General features: G+C 42.3%; 1 protein-coding gene across 1 annotated transcript in view; it reads right to left on the minus strand.

Annotated features, from left to right (window-relative positions):
* Lrrc6 (leucine rich repeat containing 6) overlaps positions 1-22,868 on the minus strand; it is a 91,002-nt gene extending 68,134 nt beyond the window's left edge. Inside the window, 3 exon segments of the mRNA XM_032890858.1 lie at positions 8,242-8,319; positions 13,998-14,165; positions 22,773-22,868. Coding sequence (XP_032746749.1) covers positions 8,242-8,319; positions 13,998-14,165; positions 22,773-22,782 — 256 coding nt within the window. The 5' untranslated portion in view covers positions 22,783-22,868.
* Between the last annotated feature and the right edge of the window lie 425 nt (positions 22,869-23,293).

Raw genomic sequence — 23,293 nt, forward strand, 5'->3', positions numbered from 1 at the left:
ACACTTCCACTATGAACACATGATGTAGGGGAAACATTTTAGGTTATTTTTAGGCCATGTTCCTCCTACTTGGCTCAGAATAAACCAATCTTTTGCTACCTGTGAGGTGAGAACCATGTATCGTGCTGACACTGTATTACATTTACCTTGGAAGGCTCTGCAAAACATTTAATGCTATTTTTCCTTCATGCAAGAAAAGCCTGATTTCCAAGATTCCAGCAAGATGAAAATTTCATGGTTTAGAGTTTTGCTATAGTTTTATGGATGAAGGTCTTCAAGTCTCCATGCATTCAAAATAGTTTAAAAAAAACAAACAAGTTTTCGCTTTACTTAGACTTGGCCTAAATGTAAAGAATTAAAGCATGTTTTCCATGTTATTCATGAACATGTCCGTACGTGGCCAAACTTGACCAACCATCTCTGCCGAGGCAAGCATTCTCTCCTCCACTCTTTGCCGTCTATCCTGAGAAAGACCATCTACTGACCTAGGCCTCACAAACACTTCCCTTCTCTCCAGCTTTGGGCGGGATGATTCCAGGAAAGGAGCAGCAGACACTACATTCTACCGTGGTGAATCCTAAACGGAGAATAGAGAGGAGGGGGAAGAAAGAAACAGCTTTCTTTGTTTTGTTTTCCCCTTCCTCCTCCTCTTCCCCCCTCTTTCTCCTCCTCTTCTTTTCCCTTTAGGTAAAAAAGAGACGGGGGAGGCCATTATGACACTGAGATTTACTATAGCAGATGGACTGAATCATCCACCCATCTTCCTCTTCTCTTACATCTTGCCCTTCAAATCAAACCAAAAGTACATACATGCCAGGAAAAAAAAGTCCCTTTTCTCTTTTCTGTCCCCTTACACACTTCTAATCTTGATATGCATGTCCCCAAACTAGCCTGTACCCAGTTCCTCCCCATTAGGGCTGGGAGGCACAGTACAGAAGGGAGCCGAGTCCATACAGTGAAAGGTTGAAGGTGCACTGCTTATGACTGTACTTTGCAAAGTTCAAAACAGCAACAGCAACGATGTTGCCCTCTAGTGGTGAATGATCAGAAAGCCTGTTAAAAGGGAAGTCCCCAGTCCTGCAACAGCTTCTCAACAAAAACAAGCCCTGGTTATAAGCCAAAACACTGAGGGTTGTATTAACTTTCCGACAGTTGCATTAAAATTTATTACCGTGAACATATGTGCTGAGTAAATGTTTCATTCTATTTGACCACAAGCTAACTGTGACAGAGCTGTCATGTACAACAGTGGTGACTGACTACTCTTCTAAAACAGGAAGACAATGACAGAACTCTGAATCTCAGAACTGATCCCGAATTTGCGGCGTTGATACTAGCGGTTTCCAGGTTTTGAGGATAGAAATTCAAAAGGAATGATGTGTATTTATGGCTGTTGGTACGTCACCGAGATGACTCTTTCTGCATGGGGAGGCAAAGAGACTAAAACCCCTGTGTCCCAAGTGAGCTCCTCCCAGTTTTAGCCATTGACAGATGGGAGTTGGGTGGCAGAACAGCTTGCCCGCCTCTGCTCCACGCCCCTCACTTGCAGCAGGGCTGCCAGTCAACGTGCTCCACCCACTCACAACGCACACAGCCCAGCCACACACAAGAGAGGTTGGCTAGGGAAACTGAACCTCATAACTGCAAACCCACGCCAGCCACTGGACACACCAGGTTCTCTGCGTTTACTGTGGGACATCAAACTACTACCTAAATAAAATAGCACCGACTAGAGAGTGGCGAACAAGAGAAGGCATTCAGAGAATGGAAGAGATTAAAACAGAGTTCTAACTGCATCAAAAACTATGTTAGATGATATTTCATCCATCCACCAACAATCGCACCACAGAAAAGAAGCAATCAATACAAGTGAAAAGGTTGAAATTGTGGTCCAATCAAAGAGTTAATTGAAAATGAAATGAATTCTAGAATGAGAAAGAATTAACATAATTATTCTGGATTTAAATCTGGTGAGATATCTCAGACTGCAGAATAAAAAGACAGACTAATTTAAATAGACAAGCAGCTTAGGAAGTATGGAAGGTCAGATGAGTATAACTAGATCCAATTAATAGAGGTGGGGGTTATGAGAAAGAGATAGGAATGATTAGAGAAAGAAAGGTGTTAAAGAAAGGATATCCAAAAATAAGAGGGGAGAAAAAAAAGAAGACGGGAGAAAGGAAAGATGTCAAGAATTATTTATCTGAGAATCTACCCTTCGAAATATTTTTTTGCAAGTAAACAAAAAAATTGTCAACAGAGGATCTACCATACAAAAATATATTAAATGGCATCTTTTGGGTTGAAATGAAGACACTGTAGAGTAGCTCAAATTCATATGAAAATATCGGAACCAGCCTGTCAGTTGTGGGTAGGGCTTTGCAGTCACAGTGGTAAACTCCAGGGCTATAAGCCACTGAGTGGCTACTCAAATGTCATTCAGTATACACAGTCCTAACGCACAGCCTGTTACCAAACAGGGTTGGTATTGGGGAAATATGGACAGGGCAAGCCAGACAGTGTGGACCAGCAGTAGTAGTGTTATGGAAAGTATAAAGAGCCACACCAAAGAATCCCCACCACCATCACACCACACACACACACACACACACACACACACACACACACACACACACACACACACACACACACACACACACACACACACACACCACACACACACACACCACACACACACACACACACACTCACACACACACACACACACAACACACACACACACACACACACACACACACACACACACACACACACACACACACCCCTACCAAAGAAGCAAGGACCCCAATGTCCATGTTTAGGACTTGTGAGGTCAAAGTCAGTGACATCCTGAAGAGATGGATGTTTAGAGGTAGAAAATGTATCTGCAGTGGTGTTGCCAGCCCAGCAGATGACGATGCAGCAAAGAGTTGAATTCATTAAAACACATGTGTTCATGATAGTGATCTGATCCTTAAAACCTGTTCTACCATCAAATTCAAATAAAAAAAAAAGGATCCTCAATAGAAGTGACTATGTAAGTAAATGCAAAAGGCATATAAACTCATTTTGTTTGTACTTTTTCCTTCCTAGCTTAATTTTAAATGACTAGAAAATCAGTCATTATAAATCTGTGCTAGCTTCCGGTTTGCACCTGTGCTGAGAGCAGAGCCTCTGCTCTGGATCCCAACCCATTCAGCCCACACCCCAGCTGCAGCTTGACTTGCCAGGTGTTCTGACACATCCAAGATCACAGGTGAGATCCCAAGCCCTGCCCCAATAACTGGCTTAACTAAGATCTCTGGGACCCCAGGGCACAGATACCATGCCCAACCAGAGACTCCAGAAGATGGAAAGATCTCCCAAGCTCATGGATTGGCAGGATTAATATAGTAAAAATGGCCATTTTACCAAAAGCAATCTACAGATTCAATGCAATTTCAGATTCCACCTCAATTCTTCACAGAGTTAGAAAGAGCAATTCTCAAATTCCTTTGGAATAAAAAAGAAACAGGATAAAGAAAACTATCCTCAACAATAAAAGAACTTCTGGGTGGATCACTATCCTTGGCCTCCAGCTGTATTACAGAGCAATAGTGATAAAAAAAATAATGACTGCATGGTATTGGTACAGAGACTGGCAGGTAGATCAATCCACACACCTATGGTCACTTGATCTTTGACAAAGGAGCTAAAACCATCCAGTGGAAAAAAGACAGCATTTTCAACAAATGGTGCTGGTTCAACTGGAGGTCAGCATGCAGAAGAATGCAGATCGATCCATGCTTATCACCCTGTACAAAGCTCAAGACAAAGTGGATCAAGGACCTCCACATAAAACCAGATACACTCAAACTAATAGAAGAGAAAGTGGGGAAGAACCTTGAACACATGGGCACAGGGGAAAATTTCTTGAATAGAACACCAATGGCCTATGATCTAAGAACAAGAATCGATAAATGGGACCTCATAAAACTGCAAAGCTTCTGTAAGGCAAAGGACACTGTCATTAGGACAAAATAGGAACCAACGGATTGGGAAAAGATCTTTACCAAGCCTATATCTGATAGAGGGCTATTATCCAAAATATACAAAGAACTCAAGAAGTTAGACTCCAGAGGGCCAAATAACCCTATTTGTTGGGGCACAGTGGAAGGGGAAGCCCTTGGTCCTGCCAAGGTTGGACCCCCAGTGCAGGGAAATATGGGAAGGGCACAATAAGGGGGATGTATGAGGGGAATACCCGTATGGGGAGGGTGAGGTGAGGGAATAGGGGCTTATGGACAGGAAACCGAGAAGGGGACTAACGTTTGAAATATAAGTAAAGAAATACATCTATTAAAATATTTTTTAAAAATGTACAGAGCTAAACAGGGAATTTCTCAACTGAGGAATATCAAATGGCCAAGAAGCACCTAACGAAATGTACAACATCCTTAGTCATCAGGAAAATGCAAATCAAAACAATCCTGAGATTCTATCTCACACCCAGTCAGAATAGCTAAGATCAAAAACTCAGGTGACAGCAGATGCTGGCAAGGATATGGAGAAAGAGGAACATTCCTCCATGATTGGTGGGATTGTAAGCTGGTACAACCACTCTAGAAATCAGTCTGGTGGTTCCTCAGAAAATTGGAAATTGTTCTACCTGAAGACCCAGCTATACCACTACTGGGCATATACCCAAATGATGCTCCAAAATATAACAAGGACACATGCTCCACTATGTTCATAGCAGCCTTATTTATAATAGTCAAAAGCTGGAAACAACCCAGGTGTCCCTCAACAGAGTAATAAATACAGAAAATGTGGTACATTTACACAATGGAGTACTGATCAGCTATTAAAAACAATGACTTCGGATTGTCATTCGAATTTTATGTAATTCACAAGTGGACAGAGCTGGAAAATATCATCCTGAGTGAGGTAACCCAGACACAAAAGAATACACTTGGTATGTACTCACCGATAAGTGGATATTAGCCCTAAAACTCACAATGCCTATGATAGAACCCATAGTCCATATGGAGTTTAGGAAGAAGAAAGGTATAGATGCTTTAGTCCTGCATTGAGTGGGGAACAGGATGATCATGGGAGGGAGGGGTACTTGGGAGAGAGGAAGGAGGGGGAGGAAATAACTGGGGCAGTATCAGGTACTGAGGGGACAGGAGAGAAGTACAGAAGGTCAGAAAAGCAAATAAAAATGTGTAGAGGGTATGAGGAAACGGGGATAGCTACTGGAGGGTCCCAGACACCAGAGAAACGAGAGGCTCCCAGGACCTAATAGGGATGATTTTAGCAGAGAAAGGGAGATAGAATCTGTTGAGATCAACTCCAGTAGATAGGCACGGCCCCTAGTTATAGGATGGGTCCACATACCCATCTCTAAGTTTTTAACCCAGAAATGTTCCTGTCCAAAGGAAGGACAGGGACAAAAATGGAGCAGAAACTGAAGGAAGGGCCATCCAAGGACTGCCTACCTGGAGATCCATTCCATCTGCAGACACCAAACCTAACACTGTGGCCATTGCCAAGAGGCACTTGCTGACAGGAACCTGCTATGACTGCTCCTTGAGAGGTTCAGCCAGCAACTGATCAATGCAGATGTGGATACTTAGAGCCAACCCTCAGACTGGGCTCAGGGACCCTGGTGCAGCAGCTGGCAGAAGGACTGGGGCAGCTGAGGCAGATTGCAACCCCTTAGGAAGAACAACATCAGCTGGCTGGACCACCCAGTGCTCCCAGGGACTAGACCACCAACCAAGGAGGGTACAGGGAAAGATCCATGGCTCCAGATACATATGTAGCAGAGGATGGCCTTGTCTGACATCAGTGGGATGGGAAACTCTTGGTCCTATGAAGGTTTGATGCCCTAGCATAGGGGCATGCGGAGGGGTGGGGTGGGAGAGGCTGGGAGAGGGTGGGTCGTTGGGGGAACATTCTCATAGAGGAGAATGGCATAGCTGTCCTCTGAGAGTCTCTATCAGCAGCTGACTGAGACAGAAGCAGATACTTATACCCAACCACTGTACTGAGGCCGGGAACCCCTGTGGTTGAGTTAAGGGAAGAATTAAAGAAGCTGAAGAGGAGAGCCAGCCCATAGGAAGACCAACAGTCGCAATTAACCTCGACCCCAGGGAGTTCCCAGAGACTAAGCCACCAACTAGGAGCATACAAAGACCAACCTGAGGCCCCTGGTACATATGGAGCAGAGGTCTGCCTGGTCTGGCCTCAGTAAAGAAGATGTCCTTAATCCTCGAGAGATTTGAGGCCCCAGAAAAGGGGGAGGTCTGGTGTTGAGGAGCACCTTCTTGGAGGCAAGGGGGAGAAGGAATAGGATGAGGAACTGTAGGAGAGGAGAGCAAGAAGAGGGGGCATGGCTGGAATGTAAATAAATAACGTAATTAAAACTTTTTTAAAAAATATATAGTGGGTGTTAGAAATCCAAACATGGGTCCTTCTGTTTGAGGGCAAGTTCTTTACCCACTGACATCAGCAAAAAATTCTTAATAGCTAGAAAGGTGAAGTATACATTCCACGTGTGGAGTATTATTGACCTATGAAAGGAAATGATGTGCTGAAACATGCTGCAGTGTGGAGGAAACTGGGAAACAGTGTGCCTTAAAGGGAGAGACCACACTCACTGCCGCTTCGCTTGTATTATGTTGAGAAATATGGAGAAAGAAGGAGATGTCGAGCTGTCGTTAGTGGGTAAGGAGGGGGCACATGTACAGTAACTAAACGATATGAGGCTTCATATTTTCTTGATGAAAATGGTCTAGAACATACAAGTGTAGCAAAACTGCTGGATTGTGCATTCGCAGTGGTGACTTTTGTGGTATGTCATTTATATTTCAATTTTAAAGAGTGGTCCAGGTGTTTCAACCACAATACATTTTGAGAAAAATCTTTTGATTTGGCTTACACAGTAAGTTTGAGATGGATTGGAGAAATTATGTGTGAAAAATCAAGATGTTGAAAGTGGAACTTAACTCAAAATAAATCATAGTTAGAAACTACAAGAGAAAATATTGATGATAGTTTGGAAAATTACAGTATAAAACACCTGCATACTAGAATCGTAACTGAAATACACAGAAAAGTGGTGTATCAAAGGGAAATATCTGTACCACATGACAACGGCTTAGAATCCAGAATGTTTAAGAGCAAATCAATCAAAAACCTGGCTAAAAGATAGGAACCAGCTCGGAATTCACCTAAGCAGAAATATCAACATTCTATGAGCATAGCCGAGAGTGATATGAATAGAGGAGCTGAAAGCAAACAGTGGCTCAGTGTTCCCGAGTGCATTTCAGTGTGGGGGAAGCATTTTCGAAGCCATACAGAAATGACACTCACATGGACCAGCAGGTGCAAAGAGAAGCTGATACAATCTTTCAGAAGAAAAAGGAATTGGCAGGATATTCCAAAATCTGCATATTGAAGCCCAGGAATTTCAAGTCTAAATAAAACCCAGGCGGGGAGGCAGACGGAAAATGCACAGAGCTGCTGAAGAAGAGCGCGCTGTCACAGGTTCATTTTAGCAAAGCCGGGGAGTCCTCAAATGCCCATCTGCAGACAAACACTTGGCTCGTCCTTCTGTATTTATGCCATGATGCAGCCTTCAGTCCCTGCTCTTGCATATCAAGATATTGGGGGTGATTTCCAGGAAGAAATTAACTTTCAAAATAATATTCATAAGGACCAGAGTGAGCTCAGCAGCCGCTGACAAACATGAGTTAGAGTCCCCAGAACCTATAGCCATAGTGTGGAAGGAGAGAGAAGTAACTTCTACAACTTGTTTTCTGATATCCAGACACTGTCTGTCTGTCTGTCAGCCTCTCTCTCTCTCTCTCTCTCTCTCTCTCTCTCTCTCTCTCTCTCTCTCTCTCACACACACACACACACACACACACACACACACACGTCAAAAAATGTTAAGGATGATATGTACAATATAATCTGATTGATAGGAAGCAAAACAAAAGAAAAACATGGAACATATTCAAGATCTCAACTGTGGCTACCTCTGGTAAGGAGACCAACCAGAAAGTTGGAAGGGGTGAAACATATTTCAGGCTTTGAATTTACATATCACTCTACTGTTTGAAGTTTTATAAGAACTAAGATGACCAAGATTTATATAAAATATAATTTAAAAGTATACTATCGTATCCACACTACTTCTTAAAGCTACTTTCAAGTTTTTATTGCCTCCATGAAAAACAGGAAAATTCTTACCTTCCAAGTTTTCAATTCTTTCAATGTTGTTCAATGCTAAGTTCAAGTATTCAAGTTTCTTCAGTTTGCTAACATTTTCTGAAATACAAATAATACAATTAATTGACCTTTAAGAGAGAGTATTATTTTATAACTTGTCATGAAAGCGATACAGAGAAGCAAAGGATTGTGTGTGGCTAGTGGCTTTTCAGATCTTCACTTTCTTAGTTGGGTTTTCTACTGCTGTGATGAATCACCTTGATGGAAAGCAACTTGGGGAGGAAAGGGTTTGCTTCTTCTTAACTACCTGATAACATCCAGCACTGAAGAAAATCAGGGCAGAAGAAACTCGCAAGGCATGAAATTGCAAGTGGGAGCTGAGGAAGCGTAGGGACGCTGCTTAAGGCGCTGTTCCACACGGCTTACTTAGCTTGATATCTTATGTCATCCAGGACTCCCAGCCCAGGGGAGGCACCACACACAGTGATCTAAGTCCTCCCACATCAATCATCAATCAAGAAAATGCACCACATTGTTGCCCACAGGCCAGTTTGGTGGGGAAAATTTCTCAACTTAGGTCCCCTCTTCTCAAATGTCTCAAGCTTGTGTCAAGTTAACATAAAACTAGACAGCACACCTCTACAGCACACACTAGGTTGCTGGCAGAGCTATCCTCTCTTCCTCCCTTCTTCTTAGGAGTACCAATGTTTGCACACGTTCCTATCCATCTCCAACACCACCGGGCTATGTTTGGGCAAGCCGGCTAGTGTACAGTACTCAGTAACTTCTGCTCAGCTTTGAAGGCAACAGAACTGTCTGTCTGTCTGTCAGCCTCTCAGTTGGCTTAAGCCAACTTGCCTGTAGCATTTTCTGGCAGCCATGTGCAAAAGAAAGGGACACACACTACAAGTATTCAAAGTCAGCTAGGAAAAACTCCATGCTCTCTGCCTTGGGACAGTGTATCTCTTTTTACTACAAGATGGTAACAAGGATAGAACAGTTACCCCTTTAGTCATCCTGCTTGGTCCTAAAGGAACCAGCTGTAAATAACTTTTACTCTGTGGTGGTGGAACAGAGAAAAGGGCTCCACTGCCTCTGGAGTTCACTTTCTCGGAAACTATAGTTGGACAGATAATAGGTTTCCTTACTGGCAAGCCATGAGAAATTGGCTTTCCTTTACTTAAAGCTAAAATTAACCTGCCATTAGATTATGTTTTTTTAAAAAAATAAATCTTAAAGGTCATTCAGACAAAACAAGTATGAGCTAGTCAAAGAATCTCTGTTGAATGAAGTGTTTCTGAAATAGTTGATTGTAAGACACAGCTATTTTGTATTTGCCATATCATATTCTAAGTATTTTACCTACATTACATTTTTAGAGCCATTTAATTACATTTATGTATTGTGTGCAAATGTGTGGGTATGGTAGAATGTATCACAGGCTATATGTGGGCATCAGAAGACAACTTGTGGGAGTCATAGCTCTCCTTCCACCACATATATCCTGGAAGTTGAACCTAGATCATCAGGCTTGGAGGCAAACATCTTACCCACTGAGCCATCTCACAGGCTGTGTGTGTGTGTGTGTGTGTGTGTGTGTGTGTGTGTGTGTGTGTGTACATTCACATGCCAATATATAGTAAATTAATGCATAGGTCTGATAGTAAATGATAGAGCCAAAAGGATTTGATTCCAGAGCTGTGAACTAAATCATTACACCTTCTCCTAAAAGGAGAATTATTTGAGACAAAAAGAAGGATGGCATCCCTGTCTCAACTAAGCAATGCTGCTCTCCTACGTCCTCTGAGGTATTATGAATAGTAGGCATGACTTACTATCATTGCACTAAGCAATACTCATCTAAACATATATATATATATGTATATATATAATTTTAAAATGAGAATTTTTAAAATGAGAATCTAAGAATGAATTAAGCTTTCTTAGTGATTAAATTACTCAAGTGGTACTAATGATTACAAAAGGGTCTCTAAGGACAGCTGAGCACTCAGCCATCAACATACTTGGAGGTTTCTGCGTGCCAGTGATCAGGAAAGGCAGAGTGTCTCATCTACATCCGGAACGAAAATAGTCATTCCTGTTAGAATTTCCATCCCACAGTGGGATGCGTGACTTGCAAAGAACTCTTCACCCCTCCTTTGTTATTTCCATAGCCCTCAAATGCTGGAGTCACCCAGTGGAAATCAATACAAGAGTTGTACAAGAGGAATTTCCTCGGTTCAACCCCCAAGAGGCAGGGAGCAAACTGGCCAGAAGATGGGCAAAGATTCCATAAGTGCCCTCCTTAGCAGCCCGTAAGAAGTGTGAGAGCTCAGGCCCAAACCACTGTGATAGCCAGTGTCCCCAAATGCCAGGAGCAGACCCACAGACTTCTGGTTGATCAAATCTCTATTCAGGTGAAAGAGGCTTGGGAACCAGCGGCTGCCTTCCATCTTTACAATGCTCACCGGGGATGTGTGGAGAGAGCAGATCACTGATGGCTACCCCACCCCCAGGCTCTGCACTCTGGTGGGACCCCAGATGGTCCTTAGCTCACACTTGCTTCATAGCTGAGCAGAGCCTTCCTCCCACAGCCCATCTGTCCCACTGGGTGAGCCAGGGAGCTCTAGGAAAGGCAGTTGCTTTGCAAACTTCCACCTCAATGGTGGGACAGCATGTGTGGATCCTAGAGAAGTACTTTCACTTGCTAAACACTTGTCTAAATGCCCAGGGGTGGAGCAGCATTGAAAAAATCCCATTATTAGAATTTAAAAGTGTTTAATTTAAGAATATTTCGGAAGCAAAAATTTAAGCTTTCTCACAGCCCTGAAAAGGCCTGAAATACTATGCTGCTAATTAGTAATTGTGATGGACCCAGCTGTGGAGATTAAAATTTCGGGAACTCTTTTGAGATCTGTACAATTAGCACCGTTCTGCAAAGTGCCCATGAATAAAAGCTGGTGGTTTTATCTAACCGCCTTTTTAATTGAACAGTTTGCCAGAGTTTCCAGTTCTTGGTAAGGCAAAAGACACCAAGTATATTTATCTGAAGAAATATATAGTTTTACTAAATCTTCCCAAAGTGATGCAAATCTGGGCTTTTTATAATCTAGCAAAATTTCAATTTTCCACAAAATTAGAGGCACCCATGCTATCAGGCTTTCTCGGCCTCAGTAATGTTAGCATTTTGGGCTGGATAATTCTTGTCCTGCAGTAGTATCCCTGGCTTCTGCTGGGTAGGATTGGTAGCATACACCTCCAACACACACACATGTACGCATGCACACACATGCACACACGCATGCACACATGTGTGTGTGAGAACACACACATATCTATCTTAACCAAAATGTCTCCAGCCATGACTAAGTGCCTCCTGTTGAGAACCTCTGAACATCCCTGAAAAGTTAGCTATTATCTCAACACGAATTTAATTCCTGGACTCTTTCTATCTCAACTCGTTCCATCTATTCCCAATGCTATTCATTTCTCCTGTGCCTCTGGCTTCAGTTGACTGTAAACACGATAATCCTCCCACCATCCTATGCCATCCTGCACCTGTTAGCACTGTTATATGAAGAAGCCAATTCGGTCTTGGTCAGCTTAACTGACCTGCTTATTTTTACACAGATCACAAATATGTGACAGAGGAGGGGTTCACAGACAAGTCTACGTGGTGCCAGAACCTCTGCGTGCTTTAACCATTAAGGTAGAGTTGCTTTAAGAAGCGACTCTCCATTTGTCCCCTTATGGTAGGATCCCACTCAATGACTGCAGTTCACCCATTATCTGCCTCTTAACTCATTGTTAGGACAAAGAGGAATGTAGGGTACAGGAAAAGATCCATTTATCCAATGGGTAAATTGGGAGAAGAAACCTGGCATGTACAGTCTCTCTTCCCTTCCTTCCTTCCTTTTCCTTCCTTCCTTCTTTCCTTCCTTTCTTCTAGATGTCCTTGCCAGCTCTTTCCTGCCATAAAACATGAACCTGCTTGGACAGCGGAAGCCTGTGGCTGCTCAGCTTGCCCTGTAACTGAGATTTACGCTGAGGGTAGTATTAGCAAATCTATCTACTTAATAGTGTGTGTTACATTCTGCTAAAAGCTTTATCAGTGTAATGGATTAAATAAGAATGGGTCCCCAATGGCTCATATGTTTGAATGGTTGGTTCCCAGTTGGTGGAATTATTTGAGTAGAGTGGAAAGATAAAGAGGTGTGGCCTTGTTGGAGGAGGTGTGGCCTTGTTGGAGGAGGTGTAGCCTTGTTGGAGGAGCAGTATCATTAGAAATAGACTTTGAGACCTCAAAAGTCCATGCCTTTACTAGTGTGTCTCTCTCAGCCTTGTAGTTATTGTCTCATCATGAAAACTCTCAGCTACTGTGCCATGCCTGCCTGTCTTTTGCGATAACCTCATTGTGATGGCCATGAGCGCTCTGAAACTGTGAGCCAGCTCCAACCTTCCTTCTCCAGGTTGCCCTGGTCATGGTATCTCTTCACAATAATAGAAAAGGAACTAAGATCATCAGTTACAATACTAACAGTTTGATCTTTTCCCACATGACTTCTGTACTTACATTCCATCTGTCAATTCTATTCCAAACTAAAACCATCTTAAAGCAACAAACTGATCACAATACTGTATACTCGACACTATGGCATAACTGGCTAACATAGTCTGTGGTGATCTGACAGACATATATATGTATGTATATATACTTTTCAGAGCAGATTTTTCTTCATGGAAAAACTGAGCAGAATGTACAACTCCTAAATACCCCATTCTTTCCCTGTACATCCCCAATTGCTGGTCCCCAATGCTATTAACATATTATCCCAAAGTGGGAGACTCATCAAAACTGTTAAGCCAACTTTGACATATCTCTACCCACACAATAATTCAGTGGTTTTCAACCTTTCTAATGCTGTACCCTTTAATACAGTTTCTCATGTTGTAACCCCCAACCATAAAATTATTTTCTTGCTACTTCATAACAGTAATTTTGCTACTGTTATGAAACCTAACAGTAAATATTTTACTAAAGTGGGTCACAACTCACAGGTTGAGATCTGCTGCTCTTAGTACCATATACATTCTGTGTATCTTGTCAAACAAACATGTATCCACATTATCTTACATGCTCTGACTATTCACTGTTCATTACTAATAGCTCATGGAAAGCACTGATCTTATTCTGGTTCTTATACTTCTCCCTTCTCCAGAATGTCAGTTAGATTCTTGTAGGCTTTGCTTTTACATATCAGTTGCTCTCACTAATGTCCACTAAGGATTCCTCTCTGTGTTTCTATACCTCAGTAGCCATTTCTTTTAAGTTGTGAAACAACACTCCATTTCATGGAATTAGCATAGTTGACTGACTGATATCTTGGTTGCTTACAACTTTGGGCATCTGTGACTTTTTAAACCAAAAAAAAAATTGTAATACATATATGACAAGGACTTTTAAATCCTGACATGATCTTTCCAGTTTTGCTGAGAGATATATAGCTATGAAAAATTCATGACTCATATCCTCCCACTTTGAAAACTGGTAGGAAATTATGTGCACCTCACACTTAACTCTGCTTCCAATTTCATAAAAGCATCCCTCTGGACACGATGGCCAACTACACACAGGGAGGCCTGGGGAATATTCTGCAAAGAGCTACTGAGAAGTGGTTGTGTCTCTTTCCCCATGGCCTTCTTATTCAGTTGTTCTTCAAAGTTCTCCTGCTCAAATGTTAAAAAAAAGTCATGAGAGAAAAAAGAATGAGACTTACCAATTTTTGCAATGAGGTTATTTTGAAGATAGAGAATTTTTAAATCGCGGCACCATTTGTCAATATGTTCTAGTCTTTCTATTTCTTGCTGATGCAAGGAGAGTTCCTCCAGGGAAAAAATTACACATTCGTTGTGCTCAGCATTCCGTCTAATAAGATCTTCTGTGACTGAAAGAAATTTTGTGGCATATTATATTCCCATTCCTATTGTTCTGCATCGGGTTATTATGTTATTAACATGCTGGAGTTCTTTGCAGCCAAGCGTTAATTCTTCAGGCCCAAGCAGCTCACAGACAGAAAGAGATCAGACAAATCTTTCTTGCTACCCACCTCATGGGATCTGTGCAGAGCCATGATGTGAGGCAAAGAAGAGAGACACAGTAAAGCCTCCAGTCTCATTTGTCTTCACATGTTTAATATCTGTGTAAGTTTTGCTACATAGATAGAGGAGGACTTGACCATTGATAACTATTAGAACATGAATATAGGCTCTCCTGGTGGCACAAGGTCAAACTGGATAAGATCCACTAATGAACCTAAGACAGAGAGAGAGCAACTGGATCACAATCTCACTAATAAAAGACATGACACAAAAACTCCTTCCACCATTCAGTAAGGAAGGCCATTCATCACTTAACCAATAATTGCTCATTTAGAACTTCAGTAAAAGTAAAAACAACCAAGATCTTGGATAACTACTTATAAGAAGGGCAAATAGAGGGAGTTGCCATTCTCTAATAAAAATGATGTGTAGCACAAACTGTCAAGGCCCAGGTCACTGGACTATAATTGTGATGGCACTAAGCGACTGAAAATGATACTGTGCTCCACTGTTGGAGCCAGGAACGAAATCACTAATCATATTTATAAAGTGGGCTGGAAGCAAAAGGGCAACAATGATGGGGACATCCTGCATTTGCCAGTGTGACTAAAAATGTCTCTTATTTGAACCTACCTCTACTTTTCAGTAAAATGTATTAAGTGATTCCTGTCAATCCCAGTATATAATGATGACTTACATGCTGTCATCTATCAGGTGCAGGCACTAGCCTAAATGCTTTAAATGGTTTAAAGTAGTCATAGGTAGAAGTATTGTTTACCCTCATCTGGAAAGGAACTGAAGCCCAGAGTTTCCCTAACTTTTCAGGTCTTCACCGTGAAAGTTAAGGTCAGTTTTGAAGTCAACTGTCCACTGATAGACCATGTTAAAACATACATCTCAAAATCTTACAAGATCATTGCTTAAAATGCTGCACATAGTTGACCTAATTAAGATGATTTTCTTTGAAGTGACAAATGAATATGCTAAACAAAGCCTAGCCTTTGCTTGGAAACTTGGTCTGTTGGGTACACATGAAAAATTGCAAATATTTCAATTGTAATATGGTTGCAGCCATCCACCAACTTTTAAATCTCATAATAGATAAATACCAGCAGTTTCTCAGGTTCACGCTAAACCATGAAGGGTTGATGCATCTGAGTAGAGTAAAGTTCACACAGGCTGTTCTGTGGTCAAGATTTAAGCGAAGCTATGAACTACAGAGGTTCAAATGAACAAAATCAGCTGAGATTAAATTTCTCTAATGGTGGGAATGCTGAGAAGCGTCGGCCGTGTCAAACATGCCAAAACATAGCAGAAGACAAGTTCTTCACTCCAGCCCTCCAATGCGAGCATCTGAGAGATGTGGAAGGGATAACACTTTCACTGTATCACAGGGACATAACACTCACCCTTGGGAGCATTCAGCTGCTTTGGGGATTAAAGCTTCTGCCACAGGCTAAGAGCTACAACCTCAACGATCAAAAGTTTTACTGCCCGTGAAAAACAAATGGAAGTTCGTAAAGCGAGTGGAGCCTTTTTGATTGTAAGAGGTGCCCAGTTCAGATAAAAAAGACACACAACTTTAATTATTTGCAATAAGCCTTAAACGGCACGAGCATGGCAGATATCTATCCTCTATGTTACTAAAATCCACTTTTCTATCGAGTATTACCAAGTTATTACTTACTATGCTTCATCTGGGCTGGTAGGAGAAAGAATCTGAGAGGAGGAAGGTGCAGGAGCCAAAAAGGAGGTGAGTAGATGGATGCATGGAAACATGATACCTGAGCATAGGTGACTAGCTATGTGGCGAAATGTAGGTTAAAATAAATTAGTATCCAGTTATGATCTAGTGAGAGTAGAGCCTAGCTATATGGTCAAGGTATTTGTATATATAATTTGAGTCTGATTCTTATTTCTGGGAGCATGGGGTTGGGAGGCAGAATCCAGACTTAACTTCAACAGTCATAGGCAAACAGGATCACTGAAACACCTGTTGGCTTGCCCTTGTTTCTGAAATGGGACAATGGAGACCATTCCTGCCAAGTTCCTAGAGAGCTTTACATTAGTGTGAAAAGAATGTTTGGTTTGAGAGTAACTTGGTTATAAGACATGACATTGAAATGTCATTCTTTGTATGATATCCCGTGGTATACTTATGGTATACTCAGGTTTTGTATGTACTATTTGAATCTGGAAGAAATTTTACCAAGTTATAGGAAGAGGAAGTTGAATTTAGCAGACCACTTATTCTTAATGACTGTGCAACACTACCTCCTACATTAACAAGTAGGAGCCCCTGGACATTGGGTAGGCCTCTGAACATGTGGTCTTGTCTAGCTAAGGAAAGTTCCCCATGGCACTATCAGCTGCCATTCCTCCATGCCATATCTGAAAGATAGAATTTTGCCTTTTTAAAAGATAAAAACATCTATGAACTTGACTGCTTGTTTGAAGTGTGTTGAACTCCCTGCGCCTTCCAGTGGGAGGAGGCAGGGTGGCCCAAGATGACACTTTCTTAGCTGAACATGGCGAATACAGGTAAGAGAGGTTACAACCCTATGCATGACGAATGTTCCTGCTCCTGCTAGGGCCACAGAGGCAGCTGCAAACCCAGTCCTCAGAAAGACAGGCCAAAGGGCTTGCAAAGGAACCTAAAGGGGGCAGCCTGAGAAGCTCTGGGTTGCTGGGATCCCTCTGCCTGCAATGTCCTACTCATTAATTAGCAAGCTTCCACAAACTATTTAAGAAAAAGCACCAGAAAACAAACAACAGCAACAAAAACATCTTTAGGGATATTAAAAAGGAATATTAAAATCACCCTCCTGCCAACCACACCACACATACACACACACACACACACACACACACACACACACACACACACACACACACACACACACACACGTTCAGTTATTTTGTTTGTTTCTGTGTATTTTATTTTTGGTTTCTGTCTTTCCTGGTAGGGATCAAACCTGGGGTATGTGCCACTAAGCATGTGACCTATGGAACTACACACTTAGTTCCCCATATTTATTCAGTTAGCTGAAATCAACTGGCAATGCACAGTAGTGACGGCCACCCTGAGAATGTAACAAATCAGTTGTATAAACTAAAATCATCACCTCTATCTGTAATCTACAAAAATTATCTTAGAAACCACACAACTTATGTTTCAGTTTGAGATGCATAACCATTATTACCAGAGTTATTTTAAGGAGATATGGGAATTATTCACCATTACTGACTAGACTCTCAAGTACCCAATGGTGTATCTGTGACATAGAAACACACAAGAGACGACGGTCTGTTAGAGGCTGTGCTGCTATTAGTCTTGGAGTCAATGAACCAAGAAAATGTCCACATCTAGAAATTATGCCATTTCTTTAGACCATACCCAGAGAGGAATAACATTGTTACCCAAGAAGTCCCGTATCTGCTCCTCACTAGTCACTTCCTGGGGTCATATACAAAACAGACTATGCCGTTGGGTTGGCAACCCTGATGCCCATAGTTTTCAAGCAACACCTGTTTACTAGACACATGGATGACTTGGATGTAGGCTAAAGTGAACACAGCATGGAAGAAGAACCAGGAATGTGGACAGGGGAGAGAGAGAAGTGAGAAGTGAACCAGAGGACCAGCTCTCCTTGAGCCTCTACACTCCACTAGATGCTCCCGAGGCATCTGTAAATGTACCCTTTGGGTTTTATGAAAGTATACATCTTGGGGGAGGAAATTGTACTTTACTTAGCAGTTTGGTTTATAGCTTGGTGAGCCATTACTTACCATGTCCTCAGATTCTGGTTGAGGCTTAGCTTGATATATACATGAGTACATAACCCAATTAGTGTGAACACTGACAGTTGCTACCCATGGTCAAGGCATTTGTGCATATGAGAATCCTGGCAGCATCTTAAATACCGCTTGATCCTTGAGCACCTACACTGCCCACTCAGGTAACCTGGCTGCTAACACTGCCTCCGCCAGCTCTGCTGCCTCAAAGGCTTCTCCACTTTTTCCAGCTCTGGAGGCTTAGAGGATGGACTACTGGCACAGAAACATTCTTCTCGGTCTTCATCTCTCATAATATAAGAAAGTCATACCATTGTGCTGTTTATATAAGGAAAAGAGGTTGTCAGGATATGATTGTCAAACTTTCCCTTTTAGCATTGTGGATAGACATTAGAACGAATTGTGTTTGTCCTTATTTCCTATGCATAAGACTTAACATGGTAAGAATTGCTTTCGGTTTAAATGGGCAGGATGAAGGAACCTCTTTTAGCTTGGAAACTAATCACACAGAGAGGAGGATCCCCACCGTTATGATCAGAACAATAATGTTTCTGAGAAGCAAGTACTGTATACAATTAGGGGAATATTTTAACATGTAGAATTGCAAAGGGGGGGTAGTGGCCAAATTCTGAACTATTTTAAAAACCTAACATTTTTAATGTACTCATTGAGAATTTCATACTTTTTATAATATATTTTAATTTTATCCGCCCACCACTATCTCCAAGTCTTCCCAGTACCCTCCACTCTGTTCTCCCTTGAAATTTAATGCCCTCTTATTTTGTTGTTAATAAACACCCTGCATCCAATTATCTCTGAACACATGTGTGTGGGGGGTGCATCTAGTGGGGCATCCATGGCTCAGGACACATCACAGAATGTGGGGGATGGGGACAGAATGTAGGAGCTGCAGCGGAAGGATGGGAGAGAAAGCTGTAAAATGTTGACTTCCGGACATAAGTCGTTGTGCTCTTCAATCTAGAGCAGCTATGACCATCTGCACAAGATCAAGCATTGAACGGGTTTACAATAGGCCAACTGCCTCATGGCATACTGTTTTATGGCTCTCAAGAAATTGTTACATAATACTGCCTTACCTGTAATGGCAAACCTCAGTGTGAAACCTGGACTCAGCCCCTGAGAAGAGACGTCAAGAGTTTCCACATGGTGCACGGAGACGATAGCCTTTTGTACTTTTAAGTGGGAAGGAAGTTTTACAATTTTATATACCATCCAATTTTTTTCCGTGTGCAAATGGTTTGATATTGATGAGAAAGGGTACAAAATTTTAAAAGTGTAAGCAGTCTAAGTGGAGAGCCATGATAATTTACAAAACCAAGAACAACACGTACTTAACTTGCCAGTGCTCAGAGCATACTAACCAGGATTTTTGTTGTTGGTGGTGGTTGTTTGTTTGTTTGTTTGTTTGTTTGTTTTTGCTTTGAGAAGAGTTTCTCTGTCCTGGCTGTCCTGGAATTTGCTTTGTAGAACAGGCTGGCTTATAGAACTTATAGAGATCTACCTGCCTCTCTCTCTCTGCCTCCTTCCCTCCCTCCCTGCCTCTGCTTCCCAAGTCCTGAAATTAAAGGCGTGTGCCACCACACCTGGCCATGGCACCTAGTTTTAACTGCTTTCTTCATCTCCAAGCGACACTGCCCACCTTCACAAAGTCCTACAGCAGAAATACAGTACTGTGTTTACATGAGATCGATCATTCTAGGATCTAAAACTTCCTCGGTACTATTAACAACCTCATCATTCAACACTTTCCAGAGCAATGGTGTTGCAACATGTACTGGATAGCACAGAGATCATGCCACATGAAAAGCTGCTTCTGCTGTCTTATTCAGAAAACCCCAAGTAACAAAAGAAAAGTCTCAGATGGAGATTTAAAAATGTCCTCTTGGAAGGAGGTCATCATTGATGTTTGCATACCTGCAGGAAAGAGGGAGCAGTGAAGGATATTGACAGCTCTAATACACTTACCTCGTCAAAGCAGGGCACTGAGGAACCCCAAGGTTGAACTAATACTGATTAGCTAGCCTGGGCCTCTTAAATCTTTAACATTTATCCACAAAATGACCTTGTTCAGGCTGAGTGGATGGTTTAGTATGTAAAGCACATATGGAAACATGTGGATGTGAACTAGAATCCCCAGAACTCAAATGAACTAGCACATGTCTGCAATCAGTGTTCCTATAACAAGGTGGGACATGTAGACAAGAGGAGAATTGGAAAGTCACAGGCCAGTTGTCTTGACAAACAACAAAGACACCCTGTCTTCAATAAAGTGGAAGATGGAGCTGAGGCTGATCTCTGACCTCCTGCACATGCTAAGGCATACACATATACAAACATGTACAAACAAACATGCACAACACACACAGAGAGGACCAGTGCAGCAGAATAAAGTTTCTGAGCTATGAGAGCATGCAAATTCCAAAACCAAAACAATTAATTTAGAATTGGTTCTTTTAGGATCTGTTTGCTGGCCTGATATAGGGTCTCATGTTGCAGCTGAGGCTGCCTGACATTATTATGTAGTACAGGCTAGCCTTGATCTCATGCCAGTACTCCTACATGCCTCAGCTTCCCAAGTGAAGCCTGGGATTCTAGGCATGAACCATCACATCCTGTTCCTTTCTTGATGTTTTCTATCATGTTTTGAAAACAGCTCTATCTTTCTTGCTGAACTAGATGAAGTCGATCAATATGTTCACAGCAGACTTCACTGACTTTTCAAACATCTTGAAAAACGTTGCAAATACATACATGTGCATATATGTACATACACATATATACACGAAATTAAAAGATATGTCATAGAAACATAATTACAAATAAGTAGTTTACCTTTCATAGTATCTAAATATTTTCCTTTTTGAATTTTCAAGATACACATGTGCTTTTTCTTACCATCAGGACCCATACTGATCCCTAATCCCGTGATACCTTTAAGGGCTATGATGTGACTGTCTTATTTAAAAAACACAAAGAACCATGGCAGAAGAGCTTAGAAAATGTGGTGTGGACTACTGAGTCAAATAAGGAAGGTCAGAAGAGACTACATAGAGGAGAGACCTGAACCTTAAAGCACGTGTATATGTTTGCCAGACAAGCAAATTAGTAAAGGGCACCCCAGGCCATCTTGGATAATACAATGTGTTTCCTGAACCATTGTGAAAGTCATTTATCCCACTGTCTGGACTCTATTTCAGGCTACTCTCTTCCACCAGCCCTACATGGCCAATTAGGCACCTGATGAAAACTCAAGCTTCTCAACAGAATGTTTAGGAAGGTGACCTCTTGAAGATTTCCAGGGCAGAGAGAAACCCCACCATCTTACTCCCATTCATTATTTGTATTCATCATCTTACATACATTCAGTCAGTCATCTCTCTCCCCATCCACCCTTCCTTCCTCCCTCCCTCCCTCTTTTCCTCCCTCCCATCCTCTTTCCTCCTCCTCTTTTTCTATGAGACTTCCACATGCTCTACTACTGAACTATCCCCTGGCGAGAGAGAGAGAATGAGGAGATGACTCAGCTGGTAACGGATGAGGGCATGAGTCCAGATCACCAGCAGCCATGGATGTGGTGTATCTGTAATCCTAGCACCGGAGAGGCAGAGACAGTCAGGCCCCTCTAGCTCACTGATCAGTTTTACTGAATAGGTGGGCTCTGTTTCAAATGAGAGATCCAGATTTAAAGAAAATAAGGTGGAAAACAATAGAGGTCTTCCTCAGATGCCAAACTCCCAACTCCATATGTACACAAATGTGAATCTGCACACACGTATGTGTACACACATGCATACACATATGCCATATACACAGATGTTGGCATTTTAACAATGATAACAGGCATGTTAGATGGAACTGTATGCAAATGCTATTTGTTGGCATCAACAATTTCCTGACAACAGAAATGATTCAATCTAATCTAAAAATACTTGCTCCTCCCATTGCTTAGAGGACACTTATGATAGTTTTTTTAGATAAACACTTTTTTATTTACTAAGTCTATAGGATAAAACCTTGCTGTGGAAGGAAGGAAGCTGAGGTTCAAAGGTGAGGTGTCAGAGCAAAGCCATAGAGCTCTTAGGATGGCCACAGGGAAGGGTGTGTATCAAACACTGGCTCTGAAATTGTTCTCCTCCATTAGGCAGCAATATCTTACTCAGTGAGGTGGTGGCACGCAGTAGGTGTGATCCAGGACTTCACAGCCTAATCCAGTCACGTAATAAGGCTGAGCCACCAGGTCTTCCTGAACCCCCTTTCTCCCTGGAGCCCACATCATAGACTGGCTAGCTGCTGGCCAGTGACAAGTAGAGAACATGGCAGGCACTTGAGAGGACATAGGAACCTGAGGAGTCCTGAAGAAACTTGATGCTACTTAAGGGACTTGAAGGGACCCAAGGATTCCTGAAAGGATTTAAGGGGACCTATCAGATAATGAGAAGTTATGGTGGGACTTCAGGGGTCTTGAGCATACCCAAAAGGATCTAAGGGCTCTCGAGGGGATCTGAGGAGTACAGGGAAGATGTCAGAGAGACTGGTGCAGCTGAGGCACCTAAGGGCTGGCCCCGCGGTGGGAGGAGGGGAAATTGTTGGGCAGTGGGGAGCGGGTGCTGAGCCCACCAAGGGTGAGGGTCGCTTACTTCGGCCCATGGCGCTGCTTTTCTGGATCTCTAGTCAGGGAAACAAGGAGACGACCGGCGGGATTCCCCTCAGTCCTCACAGCTTTGCCTCTCAGAGTGTGGGACGCAACCAGGGAGTCATGGCAACGGATTCTATGGCAGCCGCAGGAGATCAGGTGGCTCTGGGTTTTCTGACTTCCGGAAGAGAAGCAGTAAGAATAGCAGTGGCCGGCTCCATTATCCAGTGACCCAATCCAGTTTCTTGTCCCCACCTGGGGCTTTCCCTAGAAAGCTTTTCTCTCACTAAGACAGCTGCCCGCCCAGATCAAGCACTCACAGGGAGCTCTTATTTCAGTCTTTTCCTGGGCGTGTTTTCTGCCCGGTTTTTACCTATTCTCAATTTTATTTCACTTGTGAAAAGCCACAGAGATTTGATTTGGCTCCCACTCTATTTGCTACAGTTGAGACCTTAAACATCTTTAGCATCGGTCCCCGTGTCTATAAGACAAATAATAAACTGAACACAAACAAACAAACAAAAC

Source organism: Rattus rattus, chromosome 1 (genome assembly GCF_011064425.1).
Source record: "Rattus rattus isolate New Zealand chromosome 1, Rrattus_CSIRO_v1, whole genome shotgun sequence".
Classification (NCBI taxonomy): Eukaryota; Metazoa; Chordata; class Mammalia; order Rodentia; family Muridae; genus Rattus; species Rattus rattus.